General features: G+C 40.0%; 1 protein-coding gene across 2 annotated transcripts; it reads right to left on the bottom strand.

Moving 5' to 3' along the window:
- Positions 1–73: 73 nt before the first annotated feature.
- IMPACT (impact RWD domain protein) lies at positions 74–20,972 on the bottom strand. Of its 2 annotated transcripts, none has more exons than XM_074576858.1 (11): positions 20,842–20,972; positions 20,044–20,172; positions 19,046–19,098; positions 17,965–18,027; positions 14,569–14,654; positions 12,544–12,672; positions 12,154–12,251; positions 10,798–10,871; positions 9,108–9,198; positions 2,100–2,234; positions 74–271 (listed from the first exon to the last, which is right to left on the bottom strand). In XM_074576858.1, the coding sequence occupies exons 1-11, from the start codon at positions 20,875–20,877 to the stop codon at positions 200–202; spliced, it is 966 nt and encodes a 321-aa protein (XP_074432959.1). In that variant the 5' UTR covers positions 20,878–20,972; the 3' UTR covers positions 74–199. The 2 variants fall into 2 exon arrangements, with proteins under 2 accessions (XP_074432959.1, XP_074432960.1); XM_074576859.1 differs by having other exon boundaries at positions 12,154–12,248.
- Positions 20,973–24,090: the final 3,118 nt, after the last annotated feature.

Raw genomic sequence — 24,090 nt, 5'->3', positions numbered from 1 at the left:
TGAGAATACAGAAAACTTGTGTCTAAGATCTACTTCAGAACAGCAGAAGAAATCACAGAACAAGATGAAAATATATCTATAGATTTACTGAATTCTCTTTTGAATACAAAATGTCTGTTGTATTGGATAAGGCAATAATGTCCACGTTTTCTTTGTATAAATATGTGCAAAATAATCTTCTATATTTTTTAAAAATAAATTAGTGTTCTGTTCTCTTCTTGTTGTCCTTCCTTATCTTTTTGCTCTTTCCTGCTTGTTTGGATGATTCTTCCTGAAATGAAAAACAAGCATTTCAAAATTTAAACAGCATTCTTCTATACCTTAAGTATTCTCTCAAGGTCACCAAAATTATTCTTAATATGAAATGTGTTCATAGTTCACTGGGATTTATGAAAGTTTTGAATTGTATAATATTTGTCCACTCAGTTTCATTAATTTGTCTGCTTATCTTGCTATTTAAAAACTTCCGCCTTCAGCAATGATAAAATTATAGACATAGTTATGCCAACAGAAGCATATAATATAAAAATAATCTAAGGCATTTCCACTCAAGGAAGAGGTTACCATCATAGGAATACTTCTACACTATACTGCAAAACTCCATCTAGTGTGGATGTGGCCTTATCAAGAGATATACTGTACACCAGTGCATTAAAACTGTGTCCCTAAATGAAACAAACCTACTCAGGGAAAAACAAAATTTTGCTGGGTCAACATTGTAACGTACAGCTTGCTCTGACTGTCAAATTCTGAAAAACAAGACTTTTCTTCAGTGGGCATTCATCGCAAGCACTCCCCAAAATGGTGAAAGAATCTGCCACTACATATGCCAGAATCTGGGATGTTTTAATCTATTCCCTTCTACCTTTTGCACATGGGAGGGAAACGGACTCTAAGAGAGTTAGCGAAAAGAATACTTCTTCCACTAGCCACATCTATGGCATTAGAATAGTAATCACCATAAGTTCCATCTGTCATTTTTCTGATGGACACTGGTAACAAAATACATTTGTTAATACACAATAAAGAAATACAGTCTAACTTAAGTTGTTAAAAAAAGAAAAAAAAAAGAAATCATTTTTGGTACTAAACCTTTTCTAGAGGGTTAATGCTTAAAAGTCTTGTTAGTTTCCTTTTATCTTGTGAGCAATGCTTTCAAGTAAGAGAATACTGATAAATTGCCAAGAAGGTAAATCAATAAGTACATCCAAGCACTTCTAAAATGCAAAAAGCAAATAGCTGAAAAGTGCAGGGACAGAAATGGGAAAGACTGCTCAGCTTTCAGCCACAGCAATCTTACATACTTTCATACGAAAATGAAAACTGACAGTTGTGTACTTTTTCAAGTATCCATTAGTCATTGTTTCCAATTGTCTTAAGCTTTCTATTGTTAGCAATTACATACTATATTGTACATAGACACATGTAATATGCTGCTCTGAGGATGAAGAAAAGTTGAAAACCAAGAATATTAGATGATTAAATGACCCAAGTCTTCTACGAAATGCCTTTTAAAGACATTTGGAACTTTGCCTCCCCAGTCATTTAAGCTCCCTTGAAACATCTTTCCCTTAATCTTTTCTGTAACAGTTAATGCTACTTTCTTTGAATTCTTCTAGTCTAGATTTTTTTTAAATGGTGCCTATCACCTATACTTCTGAAAACTTCTTTAGGTCCAATAAAACTTTCAATGTTTAAAATGCCTTCTAGTTACAGTTATCCCCAAGCTCAGTGTCTGCCTGAGCCACTAGAACTGGTGGCAAAGGTAAGCATGAGAAGCAGCAACTTCCAGTTTTCTGAACACACAGAAAGAGGCATTTCCCCTTCCCATCCTCCCCCAAACCTCAAATTTGGGTTCTGGACCAATGTCCTCAACTGCTGCCACCCTTCTATGGCACACCTCACACTTAGAAAGCAGGTCACTAACATCTTTGGAAGTTCTTTGGAAGTCTTTGCACTGATACTATGCATACCATCAGTGCATCAAAGCAACCAGTGCTTGACACAGGCAGTATTACTTTTCTTCTGGCTTTATCTAACAGTGACAATTTACACAAGTTCACATACAAACGCCTTCATTGTAAGAGGCAGAAACTTACCACTGAATGTACATAGTTATATTCCACAAGTATATTTCTTGCACAATTGTTTATATGTTTAAAACGATCTGGTCCTAAGAGAATACCTCCATACCAGCGGGATACCACAACTAACACATTGTGGACGTCCAAAATCTGTTTTTTAAAACAAAACAAAACAAAAAAAAAAAGTAAGGGTAAGTTTCCCTCTCCAAGCTCCTATCCAAAGCTAAATTCAAAGAAAAATGAGTCAATATATTCCTCCGAAAGGGCGCAAAGCTATTTCATGTGCATTACAGTTGCTCATTCACGTGTCAAAGGCTTCAGACATTACTTAAACGGAAAATTAGTGACTTACATTTAGTATTCTTTGATACGATGAATTACTATTTCCAGAGAACCTCTGTCACTAAGCAGATTGTCCATCCACATTTTTGGAAGTGTTGGTGGATGAGGCTAATAACAGCCAGGGGACAGGCATTATGCATATGGATGCCTAAAATGCCATAAGCTAGCACTGTTGCATGTGCAGGACCTAGCAACAGCACTTGGATAATAAATAAAAATCTCTGCATTTTCCAGGTTTGAGTCTTAGTCCTCTACAGCCAAGCAGTTGCTTTCTAAATTCAAAAAGGCATAGGGAAAGTTCACACAACGTGAAATAATTGTATTAGCAATTAGGATAGAAAGAACTAAACAACCTTTATATAGCTCTTTTAGGACTGTAACAAAAATCAAGTAGAGAGTTAAACCAAAGCGATGATTTCTTTTACTTTTATTAAAGGCAAGAAACGGGGAAGGCCATCAACAGCTTTGCTTTTCACAAAATCTAAACGTGACTTGACAAGACTTGAAAACTAGCATTTATTCTGTCTTAAAGCAATTCTGTGCTCAAGATCTCCCCATCATCAGCAAACACTACTAACACAGGGAATGCACACAAGAGAAACACACATCTTGTCAAAATATAAGGATATACATTATTGCATGGAAACATGTAGTGACAATCACCAGTTAGCATTTTTGCTTAAATTAGTCTTGCATGATTAGTGACCATGATCATGAATTTGTCCCTCAAACCAAGGCATCTGAAATCTCTGGTCTTCACTTACAAACAGCTTTCTTTTAAGCCCTGCACAGTACTACAGTAACACACGCAGGTGGCTTGGAGCCAGACGGAGCAAACACAGCTTTATTTGCATAAGGCTGAGCAAAAACACTGTGGTCTGCAAGTATCAGGGTGGTTTGGTGGAGGCGAGAAAAATCCCTCAAGAGATAGCTATTAATAAAGCATGCCAACAACAATTAGTTGTCAAGGAGAAAAATACATCTATTTGATTAATTTGAACACCACCATTAGAAGATTCTATCGTTGCTCATGAAAACAGAAATATTCTTAGAATTTTAAAACTAAAAGGATAATGTTAAAAAAAAAAAAAAAAAGGAAAGAAGGACTGGGGCAGGTTTTGTGACAGGCACTTTCTACTCTACATTTACACATCAGCCATAAAATCTACGTATAGCAACTGTTCACAGTAAACAGGATGCCAAGCAGAGTTGGGAAATTTTTAACTGTAACTTCAAGTTCGAAGGAATTAATCTAAAATAGTTTCTTGTAACTGGAAAGTACCATCTTGACTGAAGTGCTCAGTTTATCTGAAACAAGATAAGATTTCTGTTGCAAAAGAAGACCTCTAAGTACAGCAACAGTAACTGTATTAAACCACCTAATTTTCAAGCCCGTATCATAGAATTATTTAGGTTGGAAAAGATCATCGCATCCAACCATTAACCTGGCACTGCCAAGTTACCACTAAACCATGTCCCTAAGTGCCACATCTACATGTCTTTTAAATACTTCCAGGGATGGCGACTCAACCACTTCCCTTGGCAGCCTCTTCCAATGCTTGATAACCCTTTCGGTGAAGAAATTCTTCCTAATATCCAATATAAACCTCCCCTGGTGCACCTTGAGGCCATTTCTTCTCAGTCCTATCGCTTGTCACTTGGGAGAAGAGGCTGACCCCCACCTCGCTACAACCTCCTTTCAGGTAGTTGTAGAAAGTGATAAGGTCTCCCCTCAGCCTCCTTTTCTCCAGGATAAACAGCCCCAGCTCCCTCAGCTGCTCCTCGTAAGACTTGTTTTCCAGACCCCTCACCAGCTTTCTTGCTCTTTGGAAACAATTCAGCACCTCAATGCCTTTCTTGTAGTGAGGGGCCCAAAACCGAACACAATACTCAAGGTGTGACCCCACTACTGCTGAGTACAGGGGACGATCGCTTCCCTAGTCCTGCTGGCCACACTGTTCCTGATACAAGCCAGGATGCTGTTGGCCTCCTTGGCTACCTGGGCACACTGCTGGCTCATATGCAGCTGGCTGTCAACCAGGTCCTTTTCTGCCAGGCAGCTCTCCAGACACTCTTCCCCAAGCCTGTAGCGCTGCATGGGGTTGTGACCCAAGTGCAGGACCCAGCACTTGGCCTTGTTGAACCTCATACCATTGGCCTCAGCCCATCAATCCAGCATGTCCAGATCCCTCTGTAGAGCCTTCCTACCCTCAAACAGGTCGACACTCCTGCCCAACTCAGTGCTGTCTGCAAAGGTACTGAAGGTGCACTCAATCCCCTCGTCCAGATCATTGATAAAGATAATAAACAGAACTGGCCCCAGTATTGAACCGTGGGGAACATCAATTGTGACTGGATTTAACTCCATTCACCACAATTCTTTGGGCCTGGCCATACAGCCAGTTTTTTACCCAGCGAAGAATACGCTCATCCAAGCCCTGAGCAGCCAATTTCTCCAGGAGAATGCTGTGGGAGACAGTGTCCAAAGCTTTACTAAAGCCTAGGCAGACAACATCCACAGCCTTTCCCCCATCAACTAGGCAGGTCACCTTGTCATAGGAGATCAGGTTAGTCAAGCAGGACCTGCCTTTCATGAACCCGTGCTGACTGGGCATGATCACCTGGTTGTCCTGGACATGCCGCATGATGGCACTCAAGATGATCTGCTCCATAACCTTCCCCAGCACCGAGGTCAGACTGACAGGCCTGTAGTTCCCTGGATACTCCTTCTGGCTCTTCCTGTGGATGGGCCACTTGCTAACCTGCAGTCAACCGGGACCTCCCTGGTTTCCCAGGACTTCTGATAAATGATGGGAAGTGGCTTGGTGAGCACTTCTGCCAGCTCCTTCAGTGCTGTTGGGTGGATCCCATAGACCTGTGTGTGTCTAAGTGGTGTAGCAGGTTGCTAACCATTTCCTCTTGGATTACGGGGACTTCATTCTGCTCCCCATCCCTTGTCTTCCAGCTCAGGGGGCTGGGTACCCCAAGAACAACTGGTCTTACTGTTAAAGGCTGAGGCAAAGAAGGCATTAAGTACCTCAGCGCTTTCCTCATCCTTTGTCACCATGTTTCCTCCCACACCCAATAAAGGATGGAGATTCTCCTTAGCCTTCCTTTTGTTGCTAATGTATTTACAGAAACACTTTTTTATTGTCTTTTACCACAGTAGCCAGATACCTTTTTGTGATCTGAAAGAGTTTATAGACACCCATTGCAGCACTTCGGTTCTGCGAGTGATCCTACCACGCTTCCATGATTGCAACTATATCATAGCTTTCCTGCTGCACAATGGCTTCCAGCTCCTCCTGTTTGTTGCCCATGCTGCATGTATCATATGTCCTAAGTGCTTATAACAGAAAAACTACAAGACCTATGAACATCTAGAAATCAGCCCATAAACCATTTTAATCTTTTCCTATGGGTGAAAATTGCACTTTTCTGATCCCTACAGCAGTGCTCTTCCAAAACAAAAACATTCCCAGTAACCAGGACTACAGATAGAGAGATATGAACCACATCACAGAATCCTAGAATGATTTGGGTTGGAAGGGACCTCTAAAAGTCATCTAGTCCAACCACCCTGCAATGAGCAGGGACATCTTCAACTAGATCAGATTGCTCAGAGCCCTGTCCAACCTGACCTTGAATGTTTCCAGGGATGAGGCATCTACTGGGCAACCTGTGCCAGTGTTTCACCATGCTCATCATAAAATATTTCTTCCTTATATCTAGTCTGAATCTACCCTCTTTTAGTTTAAAACCATTACCCCTTGTCCTATGGCAACAGGCCCTGCTAAAGTTCGTCCCCATCTTTCTTATAAGCACCGTTTAAGTACTGAAAGGCCACAACAAGGTTTCCCCGGAGCCTTCTCTTCTCCAGGCTGAACAACCCCAACTCTCTCAGCCTGTCCTCAGAAGAGCAGGGCTCCAGCCCTCTGATCATTTTTGATCATTGATCATATGATTTAGACACATTCACATTTGAAAGGGGAAACTTCATGTCACTTTCTAGACTGGACTTTTATGGAATGTTAAGTGTCTAGACATTTTAAACCTGACAATTTTCAAAAGCATATGTTAACATGCTGAGAAAAAGCTGACAAGCTCAGAACAAATTGAGGTACAGTAACTACAGAGCTGTTTCTTTACATTATTTTTATTACAATAATGTTTTCACAGTGCGCATATATACTTGCCTATGTTACATAAAGTAAGTTTTCCTTCCCAAGTCACGTATCAGTTACTTAGGCAGTTTCAAAAAGTTCTAAATGAAATATGTCAAAATATTTCCATCAATTAATTTTTTTTTCAGAAAAACAAAAAAGCTTTGAATTAAATTAAAAAAAAAAAGAAAAGCTTTAAAATAGTCTCCAGGAATAAGAGTACAACACATTAAGCAACAGAATATGCACGCAAGCAAAGGTTGGGAAAAGAAAACCCTTGCTGTGAAGAGGACATCAATCTAAAAATCAAAATTAAAAACAATAATTAGTGTGCTGGTACAGCTATGTAACTTGAGGCACTGCATAAGATGTACCCAGCTGTCCCCTGTAGTTATAGTATTTTATTTGTGGTTTTACTAGGGCTTGCATCATGCCAGTGAATGAAAATTTATCAGTCTCAATTCACGTTTAGTAGCAACTTTGGTAAGGGCATATTATTTCAACACTTGAAAACTAAAATATACATGAGTATGAGGGCTAAGAACCCAGAACTGGAAAGAGCATGAGGAAACAGATTAAATGATTAAAACAACTTAACACCTTCACTCCCTCTACCTTTTACATTTGAAGCTCTACTCTGCAAGCTCAAGTATCACAGAATCACAGAAACTTCAGAGTTGGAAGGGACCTCTAGAGATCATCTAGTCCAACTCCCCTGCTAGAGCAGGATTGCCTAGAGCACATCCCTCAGGGCTGCATCCAGGCGAGTCTTGAAAATCTCCAGAGAAGGGGACTCCACCACCTCCCTGGGCAGCCTGTTCCAGTGCTCTGTCACCCTCAAAGTAAAGAAGTTTTTCCGTGTATTTGAATGGAACTTCCTGTGTTCTAACTTGTGCCCATTGCCCCTCGTCCTGTCACTGGGAACCAATGAAAAGAGTCTGGCACCATCCTCCTTCAACCCACCCTTTAGATACTTATATGCCATAATAAGGTCTCCCCTCAGCCTTCTCTTCTCCAGGCTAAAGAGTCCCAGCTCTCTCAGCCTTTCCTCGTAAGGAGATGCTCCAGTCCCTCAATCATCTTAGTTGCCCTTCGCTGGACTCGCTCCAGCAGTTCCCTGTCCCTCTTGAACTGAGGAGCCCAAAACTGGATGCAGTATTCCAGTTGTGGCCTTACCAGTGCAGAGTAGAGGGGGAGAATGACCTCCTTCGACCTACTGGCCACACTCTTCCCTATGCAGCCCAGGATGCCATTGGCCTTCTTGGCGACAAGGGCACATTGTTGTCTCATGGATAATTTACTGTCTACCAGGACCCCCAGATCCTTCTCCTCAGAACTACTTCCCAGCAGGTCCACCCCTAACCTATACTGGTGCTTAGCATTCTTCCTCCCCAGGTGGAGGACCTTGCACTTGCTTTTGTTGAACCTCATTTGGTTCTTCTCTGCCCAGCTCTCCAGCCTGTCCAGGTCACGCTGGATGGCAGCACGGCCCTCCGGAGTGTCAGCCACCCCTCCCAGTTTGGTATCATCAGCAAACTTGCTGAGGATACACTCTGTCCCATCATCCAGGTCATTAATGAATATACTGAACAAAATTGGACCGAGTATTGACCCCTGGGGGACACCACCAGTTACAGGCCTCCAACTGGACTCTATGCCGCTGATCACAACCCTCTGAGTTCTGTCACACAGCCAGTTCTCGATCCACCTCACCGTCACCTCATCTAGCCCATACTTCCTCAGCTTCCTAATGAGGATGTTATGGGAGACAGTGTCAAAAGCCTTGCTAAAGCCAAGGTAGATGACATCTACGGCTCTCCCCTCATCCAGCCAACCCGTTATAACATCATAGAAAGCTATCAGATTGGTCAAGCATGATTTACCCTTGGTAAATCCATGCTGACCACTTCCAATGACTTCCTGTTCCTCAACGTGTTTGGAGATGACATCCAGAATGAGTCGCTCCATTACCTTCCCAGGGACAGAGGTGAGACTGACTGGTCTGTAGTTTCCTGGCTCCTCCTTCTTGCCTTTTTTAAAGATTGGAGTGATGTCAGCCTTCCTCCAGTCCTCAGGCACCTCTCCTGTTCCCCATGACCTTTCAAAGACGATGGAGAGTGGTCTAGCAATATGTGCCCATTTATTACGAGTATTTGAGGAAATCAAATGAAAAGCTGTGCATAGGTCAGCTGTTACACTCTGTCCATCAGCTTCTTCCAATCTTCATTTTCTATATACCTAACACCACATAATAAGCGTAGGAATCAAAACTTATTTATCTTTTAAATTGTTCAAACTATTACTACCACCTATGAAACACTACTTGTTTCTATGATCCAAGACCTGTAAATCCCAATTTACTACATGCTGAGTTTTTTCTTTCACCTTTGAAAAAGCAATCATCTATTTGGCTAAGAGCAGCACAAGAATTAAAATAATCTTCTACAAGTTTATTTACATCGTAGTGATTTTTAAAATCTGTTCAAGATTTCCAGAAGTAAAGATTAATTTCTATAACCTGCATAAGATGAAGAAGACGTCCACCTGCTGCTGTCTCCCCATCATCTTCACAATCCTGTAAGAATGTCTGCTTATCTTCACAGTATATTCTTAAAAAGAAAAAAGAAGAAAAACAAAAGAACATAAAATAGATTAAAAAAATATCCATTAACTAACATTTTGACATGATTAATGAAGTCTCAGAGATCTTTCATACACATGTGTATCATTTCCACTTCTCTACTAAGGACATTTACAGGAAAACAGGATGAGGCTTAGGGTAAACCACAAATACTTATCTGTACTGTAGAACAAGATTTGAAAAGCTTTTACATAGACTCTAGTTACTTCAGATTAACTCCAGACTCGTTACCAGCGTAAAGTGCCTAATAAGAAAAGTCCTTAGGTTTTTAGCCTATTAATTACACCTAGCTGAAACCAACTCTATCAGATACAGTTTCAAATCATGGTACACACTCACAAATTGGAAGAACCTGGACAAAAATACTATTGATATATGTTCATATATAGATCATATTGATCTGTATATGTTCATATATAGATCATATTGATCTATATATTGATATAGATAGGTCTATATTTCTGCAGCAGCGTGAAACTATAACTGAAATTCGCCTTCGTGGCATCTCCGTCCTCAGGGGGCACTCCAGGAAACTTTGGGGTGTATTGTTTCATATATAAAGGACAGCTGCACAGGTGTAATTTTCCAGAAGTAATGCTCAGAGGTCTACTGTTTGTTACCTATTGATTTCATAACTTCCAAACTTAGCTAATATGTGACACGATGACAAAGAGGCTTCTGATACTAGATGAGAAATATGAAGCAATAAATATGTTTCTGTTGCTTTTTTGAAGTGCATTTAGATAGCATGAGTGAAAGAAGCCAGATCATCAGCAACAACAACAGAAATTCCCTGTTTACCAAAACCTTTTACTTAGGTAGACTTTTTAAGAAAGTAAGCTTTCACTTGCTCTCATTTCATGTTTCACTAGGATCACGCCAGGATGTGCATGAATGGATCAGTGTCTATACATGCTTTTTCAAATGACTGGTTCCTTCAGTAATGAAAGTGATTCCTTTACTGTCACTTACATTTCTCAGAAAACCTACATCACTATCTGGACTGAGACCAATTCATTTCACATAAGCTACATTCACAAAAGTTACCAGAGACAGACCACTGCCAAACTCATTTTTACCTGTTTCTCATTTTCCCTAAAGTTTCTCATATTTCAGATGAAACTTCATATGCCAGATGTCTGCATCAGGCTTTCTGTTTCAGCTCTTATTTCAACTAAAAATTTTCAGCTATTTCTAAATATAAGATTGGTGGAAAAAAAAGGTACTTTATCCAAGTGAAAACACATTTGATTCAGGACGATGTAGCATTTCCATGCTCACACATACTATACGAAGTATGACAACACATGTTCAAATTCACTTCTAGTCTTTTTTTATTTCTAATGCTGCTTTACTATCTTAACATATTTCCTACTATATATTCTACTTTCTTGACCTCAAACTCAAAATAAAGCCTAAAACCTTTACCATACAAATAAGAAACCTACTTCCATAAATATTAAATAGCAAGGAATTTCTTTGATGGATTTTACTTTTCTCATGTCCTGCACTCATTTGTCAAAGAACACTGAAAAAAAAATAAAAAAAATCACTATTCATCTCTCACCTGTATGCATATATGTTGTGGGTAGCACTTGCAATTTTCTTATTCTCATATAATTTTTCAAGAACTTTCTTGACCTTTAGAAAAAAAGAAATAAGCTTCCTTTTATAACAGGGATTTCATACACATGATCTCGATATCACTGCTAAACAAACATCTCCTTCTTAATACTATAACGAAACAGTTTTACACTTTGACATAAAATGAACTAAATATTCAGTGTGATAACTCAAGAAACACCTTCTCAGTACCTTCATGCTTGTTTCAAATCATTTTTCTGGGACACCGAAAAGAACTGTTCCTTGGATTTGTACATTGTATACATTCATGTTATTGCTGAAGATGAAGAAGTGTTAAATTGCTTTACTAAATAAGAGAGACAGTAAGACCTAGAAAACATTTGTAATCAATATTAAATATCAATTACGCCTGCTTGCTTTTTTCAACTATAACATTAAGCTGGGATATAACACAATTTGACATACTTTTTCCCATTACACACTACTTCTACCTATTTCACAAAAACATGTCATGTTAAGAAAGCTGTACTACATTTCGAGTTTTTCCTTTTTCCTCAAACATACTTTTTTCCAGAGTTCCCACTTCACAGAAAGAATAATAATAATAAAAAAAGTTCTATTATGGGCATATTTTCATACAATGTTTTGGATTCTGAAACTTAATTCTGGTGTAAGAAGCAAGAGGACAAATTCCACAAAGGATAAAAAAAAACAAAACAGTATTATTAAACACAAAGATACTTTCTTTACTTCGTGTTAAACTGCTGAAAGAGGGAAAGCATGATGGGAAACAAAATGCGGCTGACCTTTTACAGCAGTCTGTCTAGGTCTATATTCACAACTGGTTCCAGTAAGAGCCAGGAACTACTGTATTTTTTCTAGTTGTGGGCAGATACAACTCTAGAAGTGTGCTTACTCTTCTCACTTAGGTCTCAATAAAGGTTTACTTATGCATTATCCAAGAGTATTTTTCAACAGAATGACTTTCTGAAGGAGGGAAAACATTTATAACCTCATTTTAATTCCTTTTCCAAGTAACGCATAGCGGAGTCAGTAGCTTCCAAATATCTTATGATAAACTTGCCAACATCCAAAAGTCAAATTTCAACATTCTTACTCTGTCTGACATCTAATGCACTTAATGGTAAAGAATAGTAATATCTACCCACTTCTATTTAACTGATAGTGAAAGCGAGAAACTGACAACTACTCAGACAATATTATCACACAAAGATGCAAAGACAGACAGACAGACATATTCAGCTAATCCCAAGTATTTCACTAATATTTTGTCATGCTCAAAGTACAAACAAAAAGAGTCAAACTGATCTCTACTAACTTGTCTGGGTGTCACCACAGGAGCCAGATGTGCCTGGAAAGTACTCCTTCGATCTGTGATTGGGTTTCCATGATGTATGGATGGCAATTCTTCATCTACTGATCACAAACAAGGAAGCATTTGTTTTCTTTTAATGGTACTGAAACAATGTATATAGCTACATAAGTAACAAATGCCCCAACTTTAAAACAACGGATTTGTCAAAGTTAAGTACACAAGATGACATACAGAACCATCAAAAAAAGAGTTGGGTTTTTTAATGATTGTTATTAATCTTTATTGCAATTTTAATGTTATTAATTTTACTCAAAAGCTGAGTGAAAAAACAGAATCTTATGGCCTCTCTCTTCTAAACTATTTCATCAGAATTAACAAGGGCATATTTTTTACCTTCTTGACTTTCAGATGTAATGTAATTTACAATTTTAATTGGATCTTCCTGAATGGGCTGATAGTCTAGAAGAAAATCATCTCCATCATCTTCATCAACTTCTTCACTGGTTTTCTTAATATCTGGTTCTATTAAGATATAAGTAGTAGAATTTATTACACATTTTTTGTCAGACAAGTATGACAAAATTTCAAATTCTTTTTCTCAAAAATCTATCTTTTCAGTTCAAATCAGTTTGCTGTTAAGAATTATGAAATGCAGAATAAGAACATTAATTACAACAATACCCAGAAACTCTTAGTCCCATATTCACTAAAATCTTGCTTAGAATTACGAATAAAATACTCATACTGTGGGATCCTTTCATAATATCTTCTGTTTCAATACTAATTAAGAAGAAAAGAACAATAATGTTTACCATTTCCATTAAACATTTACAAGGCTCCCATTAATTTAATCTGAATTTAAAGACCAAAATAATCTGATGTTTCACAAGAACTCCAGTTATTTATTGGTCATTTGGGGAAAAACGTAGAGCTGTTGTTCAATGCTACTTCATGAGGTTATAAAGTCATTGTATTTGAAACACCTCTCTGGACATGTTTCAACCACTCTGGTTTTCCCAAAATCCTCTTTTCCTTCATGCATAGGACATACAAAAAAAAGTCAATATCAAAAGAGTAAATATCACCCACAGTTAGTGCCCTGGTAATTGGATTTAGAGGGAATCTACCATACAGTCAAGTTAATATATCACAATCTAATTTCCTATTTACAGGGCCTATGATGTGGTGATGATACAGTTTTTATAACATAGGTATTTTCAATAAAAAAAGCGGAGGGATCATATAGCGTGTTCAAAAGGCCTAGAAAAATCATTAGATGTATTAAGTAGAAACCACAAAGTTGCTGTCAAAATACGCAACAAACTTCCAATATTGTCAGCATTGGTGTTCCCCGGGGGTCAGTACTGGGTCCAGTCTTGTTCAACATATTCATCAACAACATGGATGAGGGGACAGAGTGCTGAGGATACAAAACTGGGAGGAGTGGTTGACACACCAGAAGGTGTGCAGCCAGACAGCGAGACCTGGAGAGACTAGAGAGATGCGTGGAGATGAACCTAATGAAGTTCAACAAGGGCAAGTGTAGGGTCCTGCACGTCAGGACGAATAACCTCATGCACCAGTATAGGTTAGGGGCTGACCTGCTGGAAAGCAGCTCTGCACAGAGAGGCCTGGGAGTCCTGGTGGACAAGCTGACAATGAGGCAGTAATGTCCCCTTGTAGCCAAGAAGGCCAATGGCATCCTGGGCTGCATTAAAAAGAGCATGGCCAGCAGGTCGAGGGAGGTCATCCTCCCCTTCTACTCTGCCCTGGTGAGGCCACATCTGGGGTACCGTGTCCAGTTCTGGGCCCCCCAGTTCAAGAAGGACAGGGAATTGATGGTAAAAGTCCAGCGGAGGGCTACAAAGACGATTAAGGGAATGGAACACCTCTCTTACGAGGAAAGGCTGAGAGACCTGGGTCTGTTTAGCCTGGAGAAGAGAAGACTGAGACAGGACGTCATCAATGCTTATAAATATCTAAAGGGTGGGTGTCAAGAGGATGGGGACACTCTTTTCAGTGCCACCCGGCAACAGGACAAGGGGCAACGGGCACAAACTGGAACATAGGAAGTTCCATCTCAACATGAAGAAAAACTTCTTTACTGTGAGGGTGCCAGAGCACTGGAAAAGCCTGCGCAGAGAGGTGGTGGAGTCTCCTTCTCTGGAGATATTCAAAACCCACTTGGATGCATTCCTGTCCAGCCTGCTCTAGGTGACCCTGCTCTGGCAGGGGGGTTGGACTAGATGATCTCCGAAGGTCCCTTCCAACCCCTACCACTCTGTGATTCTGTGAAAACAACAAGCCATGACACTGGAGACTGTTGTTTTCTGCTATTTAGATCCAGTACAAAATTGGAGTCTTACTTTGCAGTTGAACAAGAAGTAAATTGAAAAACCTGTGTATTTTCTGAAATACCTGGATCTGACGACTGTGCCTTTTCAATCAGAACTTCTCGTATCTTCTCCACCCATAAATAAAGTATACTTTCACCAAGGTTCTGTCTGGAAGTTAAAACTCACAGTGAATGAAGAATCATTTTTGCGGATTTTACTTGGAAAGTACACCAAATAACACAGAGATTTCAGACATGCAGAAATAGAACATTATAATCTAGTGAGATAAAGAGCTTAGACAGGTTTGTGGAACATTCTATCTCAGTAGTTCACTGGGTGAAACACTTAATATCTGCATCATTATATACTCTTTGAGGCCTGCTTTTTTTTTTTCTTTTAATTTTTTTTTTTAACATTAAAAGCATCAATGCTGGAGGAAAACAGGCAACTGACGGAAATTTTCTGGCCACCAAAGAAATGGAAAGCAACTGTGAGAAGAGTAAGCTGGACAATCCTCAGCATTTTCAATAGAATACTAAGCCAGGATGTCTAGGCCTAGAGCTTGCTCTGGATCAGTTTTTTTTCTACAAGAAGTACTGTACTGCCAGTGGTGAGCTCCTTCATTTGCTCTGTGGTTGCAGAGTAATGCTTGGGATGGGGCCTCTTCCTTGGAACAGCTCTACTTCTCTTTCCTCTCATCAGTTGGTGCACACACAGCAGAAGTTGATCTTATTGGACCATGATAGTAAGTCAGTGGCAGCAGACACCGTGGAGCATGGGACTGATATGCTAGAGTTTGGGTAACAAGCAGTCCTATAGGACAGGAAGGTAAGAATTTAGGTCTAGGAGTCCTTACTCAGGGGGCACAGGTGTGTTTTAAGGTACTGCAGGAGGATGGGATGAACAGTTTTTTTAATGTGCATATTCAGAGTTAAGAAACACTGCCTTAATGTGCAGCAGAATCCAAACAACCCAAAATATATTTAAAATGGTGTCCTGAAAAGTTGTCTTCACAATTATATTTCAGTATGCTTACGAACTGTGCATGTTTGTCTTAAAAGCAAAACTAAAGACTTAGGGCCGTAGCTAACTCATGGTTTCCCATTAATTTTATTCTTACTGCCACCATCTGGGGCACCACATAAGTACATGTCAGTGATGAAATTACTTCTTTAAACTATTACTTTGCTTAATATATACAGCACTATTGCTGAATGCCATCAGAAATTCCAGCAAATATACATATTTTCAGAAAAATATTCAAGCAAAAATTAGGAATTTATAAACTTGTAGCTCTCTCTTCAAAATGCGGACAGACTCCAGAATAATTCAATGCCCTGATTCCATGCTGCTTCTTACCATACAGAAGCACTACTTTAATACATGAAGAATTATATTTGTTTTAATACTGAAAGAAGGTAGATTTAGATTAGGTACTAGGAAAAAATTCTTTACTGTAAGGATGGTGAGGATGGGGCTTTGAGCAACCTGGTCTAGTGGGAGGTGTCCCTGCCCATGGCAGGGGGAGTTGGAACAAGATGATCTTTAAGGTCCCTTCCAACTTTACACATTCTATGTATGAATCTAATGATGGAATGAGAGAGATTAGACAACGAATAAGATTTCTCCATTTTGTGCAAGGAAACAGCAATTTCTTCAGCTATAACACCATTTCAGTTTCTATCTATTTGCAAATTACACTTAGTCTGAAAGGTTACCTTTCTATGCTGCTATTTTTCTCGTCACTTGTATTTAAGTCATGAAATAAAGGTTTGTATTGAATAAAAGTCTTACCAGAAGAATACCTGGGGGAAAACAAAAGCAAAAAAAAAACCAAAATAAACCAAACCCAAACATTTGCTACATTTTTCAGAAGTTTGGGTCTCCCAAAACAGACTTGTGATCTACAACTATGTGCTTTTTCCACCTCCTCAAGAAAACATAGTGACTGACAATATAGTTCATATTGTTTCAGATTACGGAACTATGTAATTTGGATCACTAGGGACTAGAAACCTGGTAAAACACAGAATGTAAACGAAGCAGAGCACCTCTGTTTATCTGATAACTATTTAGACATTGGATAGATAAAAAGCTTTTACAAACACTGTGCGTATCAGTGACTACTCCAGAAGGTTTTTGAACAGCCTAAAATGACATATATGGCATAAAGTACAAACACATTCATTTCCTGCTGAACAAACAGAAATGACAGGAGACCAGCGAGGGCTCTGAACAGCAACTGATACAGACAGAACAGCTTCAAGGGACTAATCTAACAAGCACAATTGAACAGCCTACTAGACTGCAGGGGGAAAGAAAAGCAAAAGAAAAAACTCCTTCACAACCATGCTATTTCTCCTCACAGTCCTCACGTGGCAACTTGAGCCAGATGTTCAGGACATTTGAAGACCCACCTACAGCAGCCCTACCTCTGGCAGAGACTCCAGCAAATCCTATGAATCTGGACAGAGTTAAGGAAAATCTCTGTTCTTTTTGCTCCACTGAACAACTGCGGTTAATATGATCCCATAGAACTTTTCATTTAAAATGCTTGTGCGTTTTTAACACTTCAGATTCAATTTTACTTGCTTAAATTATCTGTTGCTTAATTAGATCAGAAACCCAGTTAATCAAAGTAGCTGAATAATTAGATAAAAAAAACCTCATGCAAGCTAAGTGCTCTCTTCCTTACTTTATGGCATGAAAAAAAACATTTCTTATGCAAGATATTCAGATTGCAGTATTTTGGGCATGACTGTGCTTCCTTGTGACATATTTTCATTTAATTTAGTTTATATTATCCTTGGGATCTAAAAGAATCAAATAAGCCATATAAAATTACTACATTTACTACCCCAATTTCACAGCAATTCAAAAACACATAATTTGAGTATTTCTAAACGTTCCATTTATTCTCATGCATTCATTATGCACTGTTGTTAGCTGCACACTGTGATAATAAACAGTCCGCTATGTTACAGATTCTAGTTAATAGATTCTACATGTGTTTAATTTGTCTTAAAACCTAGTTATCCCTTAGCCATCTTTTAAGAAAAACTGTTTTCCCACTTACGCTATAAGACACAAATGCTTTCACATCCTGCTGTTTAACATTCAAATGCAGAATAGATCCAGAAATCTCATACTTTATAGCATCAATTCATAGGCAATCTCATAGATTCTAAAGGGAGTCTATTCTATTAGAAGTCAAAATGAAGACTTCTATCCTTATAGAACACCAGGTCTAAACAATATAAAAGAAATTTATCAGAGTGTAACACAACTTTTTCTTGCAAAATGCTTAGTAAATACGTGTCATCTTTAACTGATTTATAAAAGAAACTTGCTGTTTTACGTCTATTGCAACAATCACTTCACAACTACTAGTTCACATACTTAAAAACATACATTGAGCAGTGCATGAAACTGAAAAGACACTGTCTCCTTTTACTATATTCCGCAGTCTCTAACTTACACATATATTTCTTCCAAGCTATTTGCTAGTTCCACATAATCTTGTCCTCGAAGCCAAGGAGCACTAGAATGAAAAGAAATACAATGAAAATTGTGCGCATACACTGACCCCAACATCTCAACACATTCATTTTAATAGAAATGTGATAAACACCTTCAAAATAAAACACAGCCAATCATTCACACTTAACAAAATTCCAGTTGTAAACATCTTGGCAAAAGCATGATTGCCCAGTCCTCCTTCAAGACTCCTAACTTGGGCTGCCTTTTCTTGCCTCAGGTAAGAAAGCCAGACTTGTTTTTCACAGTAGGCCACTGTGACTCAAGAGCCACCTTATGGATTATTAGCTTACCTTTCCAACTCCTTCAGCACCATAGTACCTCTTATATTCAGAATGACCCTTCAGTTCTGAACCTGTATCCTCCTGGTCTCATATTAAAATACAAACTTTGCCTCCAATTTACCTGAACTATTTTGTATTGCCTTGTCAATACTGCTGACCAAATCCCAGTAGATATGCTGTGTGTCATGCCCTGCAGGTCCCTCTGTCATCCAAATCAGGGACCTGGCTTACACATCTCCATTCCCATCTTGTTTACATGTCAGGAGACAAGGGGAGAGCAGGGAAGGAAAACAGGAAAATGGCACATGCTATGGCTCCATCCCAACAAGAGTTAGTGCTCAGATTGAAAGCATGCCTTGCAATCTGAAACAAGGATCCAGACAAGAGGGGTACACCCAAGGAAGCGATGAGACATCAGTGCCCAACACAACAGGCAGCAGTCACTATACCTCCACAGTCTAACTGCTGCCTCACCACAAAATAATGCTGCAAGAATTACACATGAGTGAAGATAGCAAAGTGTCAGAGGAGCTCCATGAGGCTAACCCGCGGAAAGGGATAGAATATGCTTGTTTGAAACGGCCACCATCCCCAGTATAATTTAATTCAAGGAGTCAACTAAACTTCAACTTACACTGTAAACAACTAACAGTGGTAATTCAGAAAGGAAATACAAATGTTTGAAAGGAAACACAAATGTTTGAAGGGAAACAACTCTCAGCAAGAAACCTCACTTACTTTAGTTGATAAATAGGTGGCTCTGCAGCTGGATATCCTGGCGGCAAAATCACCTGAAAGAAACTGAGGGTAAGTATTCACTGGATGACTACTCGCAGCTAGCTGAGCTTTACTGATGTACCCTGACACTGAGCACCAGGACTACAATCAGTGCTACAAATGAAGAAAATAGTTGGCTATGTTGTTACAGAATGACAAGAAAATATGAATGTCTTTAATGGTAATGCATACAAATATTATATTTCATGGTGCAATTTTTGTGGATGAAGTGTCATGCAAAATAAAGTGCAGAAGAAATTTGAAAGCAGCTGCATGCATGGCTACTGGACTTGTTTAAGTGGAACTGCACTTCCTTAAGTAGACACCTCAGTGCTTCTTCCACTAAGTAAACTTATTGTTCTGAGGTCTGTAAACATAAAGTAGCAAGTTACTCAGTTAAGTTCATCTGAACTTTGTTTTGTCTCCATGCTTTCCAGAAAGTAAATCTATAAGCAACTGCAGCAGCGGTGCCCTACACAAAGTCGATGTAAAAGATATTTTAAAAATTGGTCTTTAGAGAAAGACACTGAAATTAATTTTTCTCTAGTGTGGAATTAGGATATGTAACTACTGAAAATGCCACAAGCACACTGACGCACAGAAGAAGTTCTTTACAATGAGGGTGGTGAGACACTGGCACAGGTTGCCCAGAGGTGGGTGGAGGCCCCATCCCTGGAGACATTCAAGGCCAGGCTTGATGAGACTCTGAGCAACCTGATTTGGTTGAAGATGTCCCTGCTTACTGCAGGGGCATTGGACTAGACAACCTTTAAAGGTCCCTTCCAACACAACAGATTCTATGAACAATCACTGAGAAGTCTATCACAGACTCCAATCCGAAAGCTCCTTCATCCGAGTAGACAACAAATCCTATTCAAAAGGGCTTCATGCAGGCACAAGATCTTGCCTGCATCAGTCCAACTACAAATTCTATGCCAAACTCTTTTATACCACTATACCTGCAGACAGAGGGTCCATTTTGGTTGATCCAGACAATCATTAATCTTAATGCAGTAGATTTTTTCATCTTCATCAACAACACACCAATCTTCACCATATATGGATGAAAGAGCTTCGATTTCATCAATCTAGAAAAAGCATTATGCAAAAATAAATAAACAAACTCCCCCACAGCCCAGAGCCTTGTGGGCTAATCACAGTTTTAAGTCTTAGCTCTTCTACAGCTTATTTACAGATGTGACAAGATTCGCTACGCTGGAAGGCCATAAATATTGTGGATTCAGCCCCGATTCACAGCAGAAATAAACTTTGCTCAGTTCTTCCGTACACGCACCAGCTTTTGCATTCCTATGGATAATCCTGTAATTCTCAGCAGAGACAAGGTGAGCAAAGTGACATGGTGCAGCTACAACACACCCCTGCAGCTCCCACCCTGTGCTGCTCATGGCGGGGTCATCCCCCTGCAGGGGAAAGACCCCCAAGGCTCCGGTACTAGCTCTTAACGAGGAAGAGTGGATGAAGTTATATAGCAAACTCCCATAAAAACCGCAGAGCCACCTGCCACCTAGAAATTAGCCACCTGAAATGGTGCAAATGTGCAGTCTCCCGTTGGTGCCTGAATAAAGTCGAGGCCGCCAGCGCCGGGTCGGCACGGCGGCCGCCGGGCACGGAGCTCCTCACAGGGCCGGGCTTCACCAGAAGCCACCTAAAAGCCACCACTTGCGAGGCGGCGCTCACGCTGCCTGCCCCAGGAGGCCGTGACGCCCCTCACCCTCCTCATCCCCACCGCCGCTCACTTGTTGCTGGGCCGCCTCCGTCTCGCCCGCCGCCATCGGTACCTGAGGGAAGGCAAGGGGGGGCGGGGAGGGGACAGACCGGGCGGCCGCACGGAGCCGGGCCTCCTGCGCATGCGCCGCGGGGGGAGTTTGCGCAGTGGCGGGGGTGAAGCTGCCCGCCCTCCCTTCCGCCAGCTCCCCCTGCCCGCCCGGGGCGGACGCAGGCGCGGTGCCCCGCAGTGGGACGCTGAGGCGTCGGGTGGTGTTTGGGTGGTGGCGGGGCTTCTCTTTTCCCCCTGCGGCTGCTGATTTGTCGCGGAGCTCAATTGGCGAGAGGATCGAAAGGGCAGAGGAGGCTTCTCAGGGAGATTCCTGCGGGAGAGGCGGGCTCAGCTCGCCCGCCCTCAGGGCAGGGCCGGGTCCGCTCCAGCCGGGCCCGGTGACGCCCGTCCCAAGCCGAGATGGCGGAGCATCCATGTAACGGTTGCTGCTTCTGTGCCAGGCGCTGCATCGCCCTCCCTGCCCTGCCCCTTGGCTCCGGTTCTCTCAGGACTGGCAGCGCTTGCCTGGCTCATCTCCGCACCCGCCACCTTCCCTTCCTGCGGCCTGCGTTTCTTAGGTACAAGCAGTGTTACCTCGGAGCAGGACCATCCCATGGCCCAGAGAAGCCCACGGGCGCCAAAGCATAGCAACATCCCAGCCCCAAACAACTACTGCAGTAGTTCGTCCTAGGCCTTTCATCCCCCGTGCGCTGCCATGCAGTTCCCCTCGACCATTCTTGGCCTGTTTCTGGAAGAAGGAGTGGTCTTAAGTGATCTTGTTTCCAGGTTAGGTTTAATTGCTGGCCCAGGTAAAGGAAACAGCATATTTTTACAGTAACTGGGTCAAGATGTAGCATTAATACATTGTTAGAAAATCTACTACTGTCATGCATTGCCACAGAATCAAGATTACGCTTGTCAGGTAGTATTTTTGCCTTATTCATTACATACTATTTTTAAAATAAAGTGTATAAGCAGTTATATTTCAGTAGCAATTTTACAGATACTGTCATTTTTACCTTGCATTTATGTCACTCAAAATGAGTGACTGGTATTCTTAGAACTACATAATTTCTTCTAAAAAAGGATTGAAAAAAAATCATGGGTGTTCCAAGCAGTTTTCATTTCAGTTCTAGAAATGCAGTTCATTTATTTAACATCGATAAGTTTTATGTATCTCTTGTAAAGACAGCACTGATCAATAAAAATCTCTTTGCTTGAGTGCGAAGTATGGGTGCCACCTTGTTTGCAGCTCATATCTTTTCTTCCAAAGGGTTTTTATACTGACTTAGTTGTGAAGAATTCAAGGTAAGCTTTGTTTTCCGCTTTCTCAAAAGCCGTGAGAATCTGCACCTGCTCTGGAAAACAGGGTGACAGTTCAGAATGATTGTGGCAAACAGGGGACACTTTCTCAAAAAACAGACACAAAAACCCCAGGACTGTATTTGCATACATTCAGGACGGAGAACTACTGGTTACAGAGCAGTTCCACAGAAATGACTTGGGAGTTACAGTAAATCCCAAGCTAAGCATCTGCCAAGAAAGCATATGCCAGAAAGGTCTAATCTACAAGGACATAGAAAAGATGGTGCTGCACTTCTTCATCCTAATACTAAATTCCCCTATAAATTTAAAGAGAGAACTATGAAGCTACAAGACATTTTTTAACTTTCAGAGCATTCTGAGATTTCTAAGCAATCTCTATATAGTGCTTGTGCTTTATAAGTTGCAATTTTGACTTAGATGAACAAACAAGTTGACATGACTATACACATTCTTTGCTATTAAATAACTTAAAGTTGTTATTGACACTTTTTATGACTGTTGTCTATAATCCATAGAAAAGCACGGATATGAAGGAGTTTAGCAACCTACCATTGGGCCAGGAAGAAACTGTACTGGATAGAAAGACACAAAGAATAAATCACAACATCTGTATGAACTGTAGACGTCTCTGACAGATTTCTGAGGACTCTGTCATTTTCTTTCATTGTCAGTTCTGTTTGTGATAAATTGTATTATATTGAAATGGAGACAAATGTGGTTAATGAATCTCCAACATGTTTACGTGTACTAAATTAATAACAGAGTATCTGAATTGATATGATGCACAGGAGTATTTAACAGCTAATTAATTTCTTTGTCTGCCTGAAATAAAAATTCTATTAAAGTAGGATATGAAATATATAACAATAGCTTTCAAACTTGGGATACCGCATAGTAGGGTTTACTGAAATATTTCGGGTCTTCTTTTAGTACATAACTGAACCTTGCTTTTCCTAATAGTGAGGTGTATCCCAAACTGATACTCTTCACAGCAATGCATGAACTTTGATATTTAAAATGGTTACTAAATCTAACCTTTGGTCCATCAGTTCTGCCTTTGTGAACTATAGATAGTAAACGAAAACATGTAAAGCTCAAATCAAATCAATTAGGCAAAAAAAAGACCCTGAAGGTCAGGAAGTGGCCCAAATTACTACAGGGAATTAAAATTCTTTGTTCTGTCTTTTCAGGGCAAGCTAATACACCAGGTAATTACTGATGCCTTTCTGGAACCAGAATCTAATCCTGGAGCACAAAGAGCTTAAACCAGATACAAATAACATTCACGGAGTTAAGGAAGCAATATTTACACAGAAAGCATAAATAAGAATGTCATTTAAATGCAATGCATGTAAAAGCTATTAACAATTTTGAAAGAAGAATTAAAAAAAAAAAAATCAGAAATGCTTTTTGATTTCATTAAATACTGCTTACATTCTACTACCAAATCTGTCCAGAGGGGGGAGGTAAATAGTCACATTTTTATGTTACTATAAGGAAAAAGGAACCGGCTGAGAACGCTCATTCTCCTGGTGTATGTAAATTCAGCTCATGTGAGCTTTATTTGTTGCAAATTCTTTTATCTCTGCTAGTCAGGTTTTTTTTTAATTTCATTATCCAAACCTTACAAACTTTAGATTTGCATAATAAACGAAGGTGTTACATAAATGATGTTAGGAAGACAGTATAGAGTTTGACAGCACAAAGTAAATGCTGATTAGGAATAAAATGCCAGAATTTATATGAGTGAAGAATTCTGATTTGTAAGTAAAAATCACATGTAAACATACATTGTGAAATCTCTTAACTTCAGTAGAGCTGATGGGTGTTTGACTATTAACTTTGATGGGGGCACAGTATGTAAACATAGAAGGATGAATCAGGGTTGAATCACAAATAAGTA

This window comes from Larus michahellis, chromosome 2 (genome assembly GCF_964199755.1).
Source record: "Larus michahellis chromosome 2, bLarMic1.1, whole genome shotgun sequence".
Classification (NCBI taxonomy): Eukaryota; Metazoa; Chordata; class Aves; order Charadriiformes; family Laridae; genus Larus; species Larus michahellis.
Note: the sequence above shows the minus strand (reverse complement) of the source record. Positions and strands in the feature narration are given on the sequence as shown.

Coding starts and splice junctions, on each gene's coding strand:
- IMPACT (XM_074576858.1), bottom strand. CDS start 20,877: ATGGCGGCGGGCGAGACGGAGGCGGCCCAGCAACAA. Junction 20,173..20,841: donor CGGAGGCGGCCCAGCAACAA/GTGAGCGGCGGT, acceptor TGCTTTTTCTAG/ATTGATGAAATCGAAGCTCT. Junction 18,028..19,045: donor CCACCTATTTATCAACTAAA/GTAAGTGAGGTT, acceptor TTTTCATTCTAG/TGCTCCTTGGCTTCGAGGAC.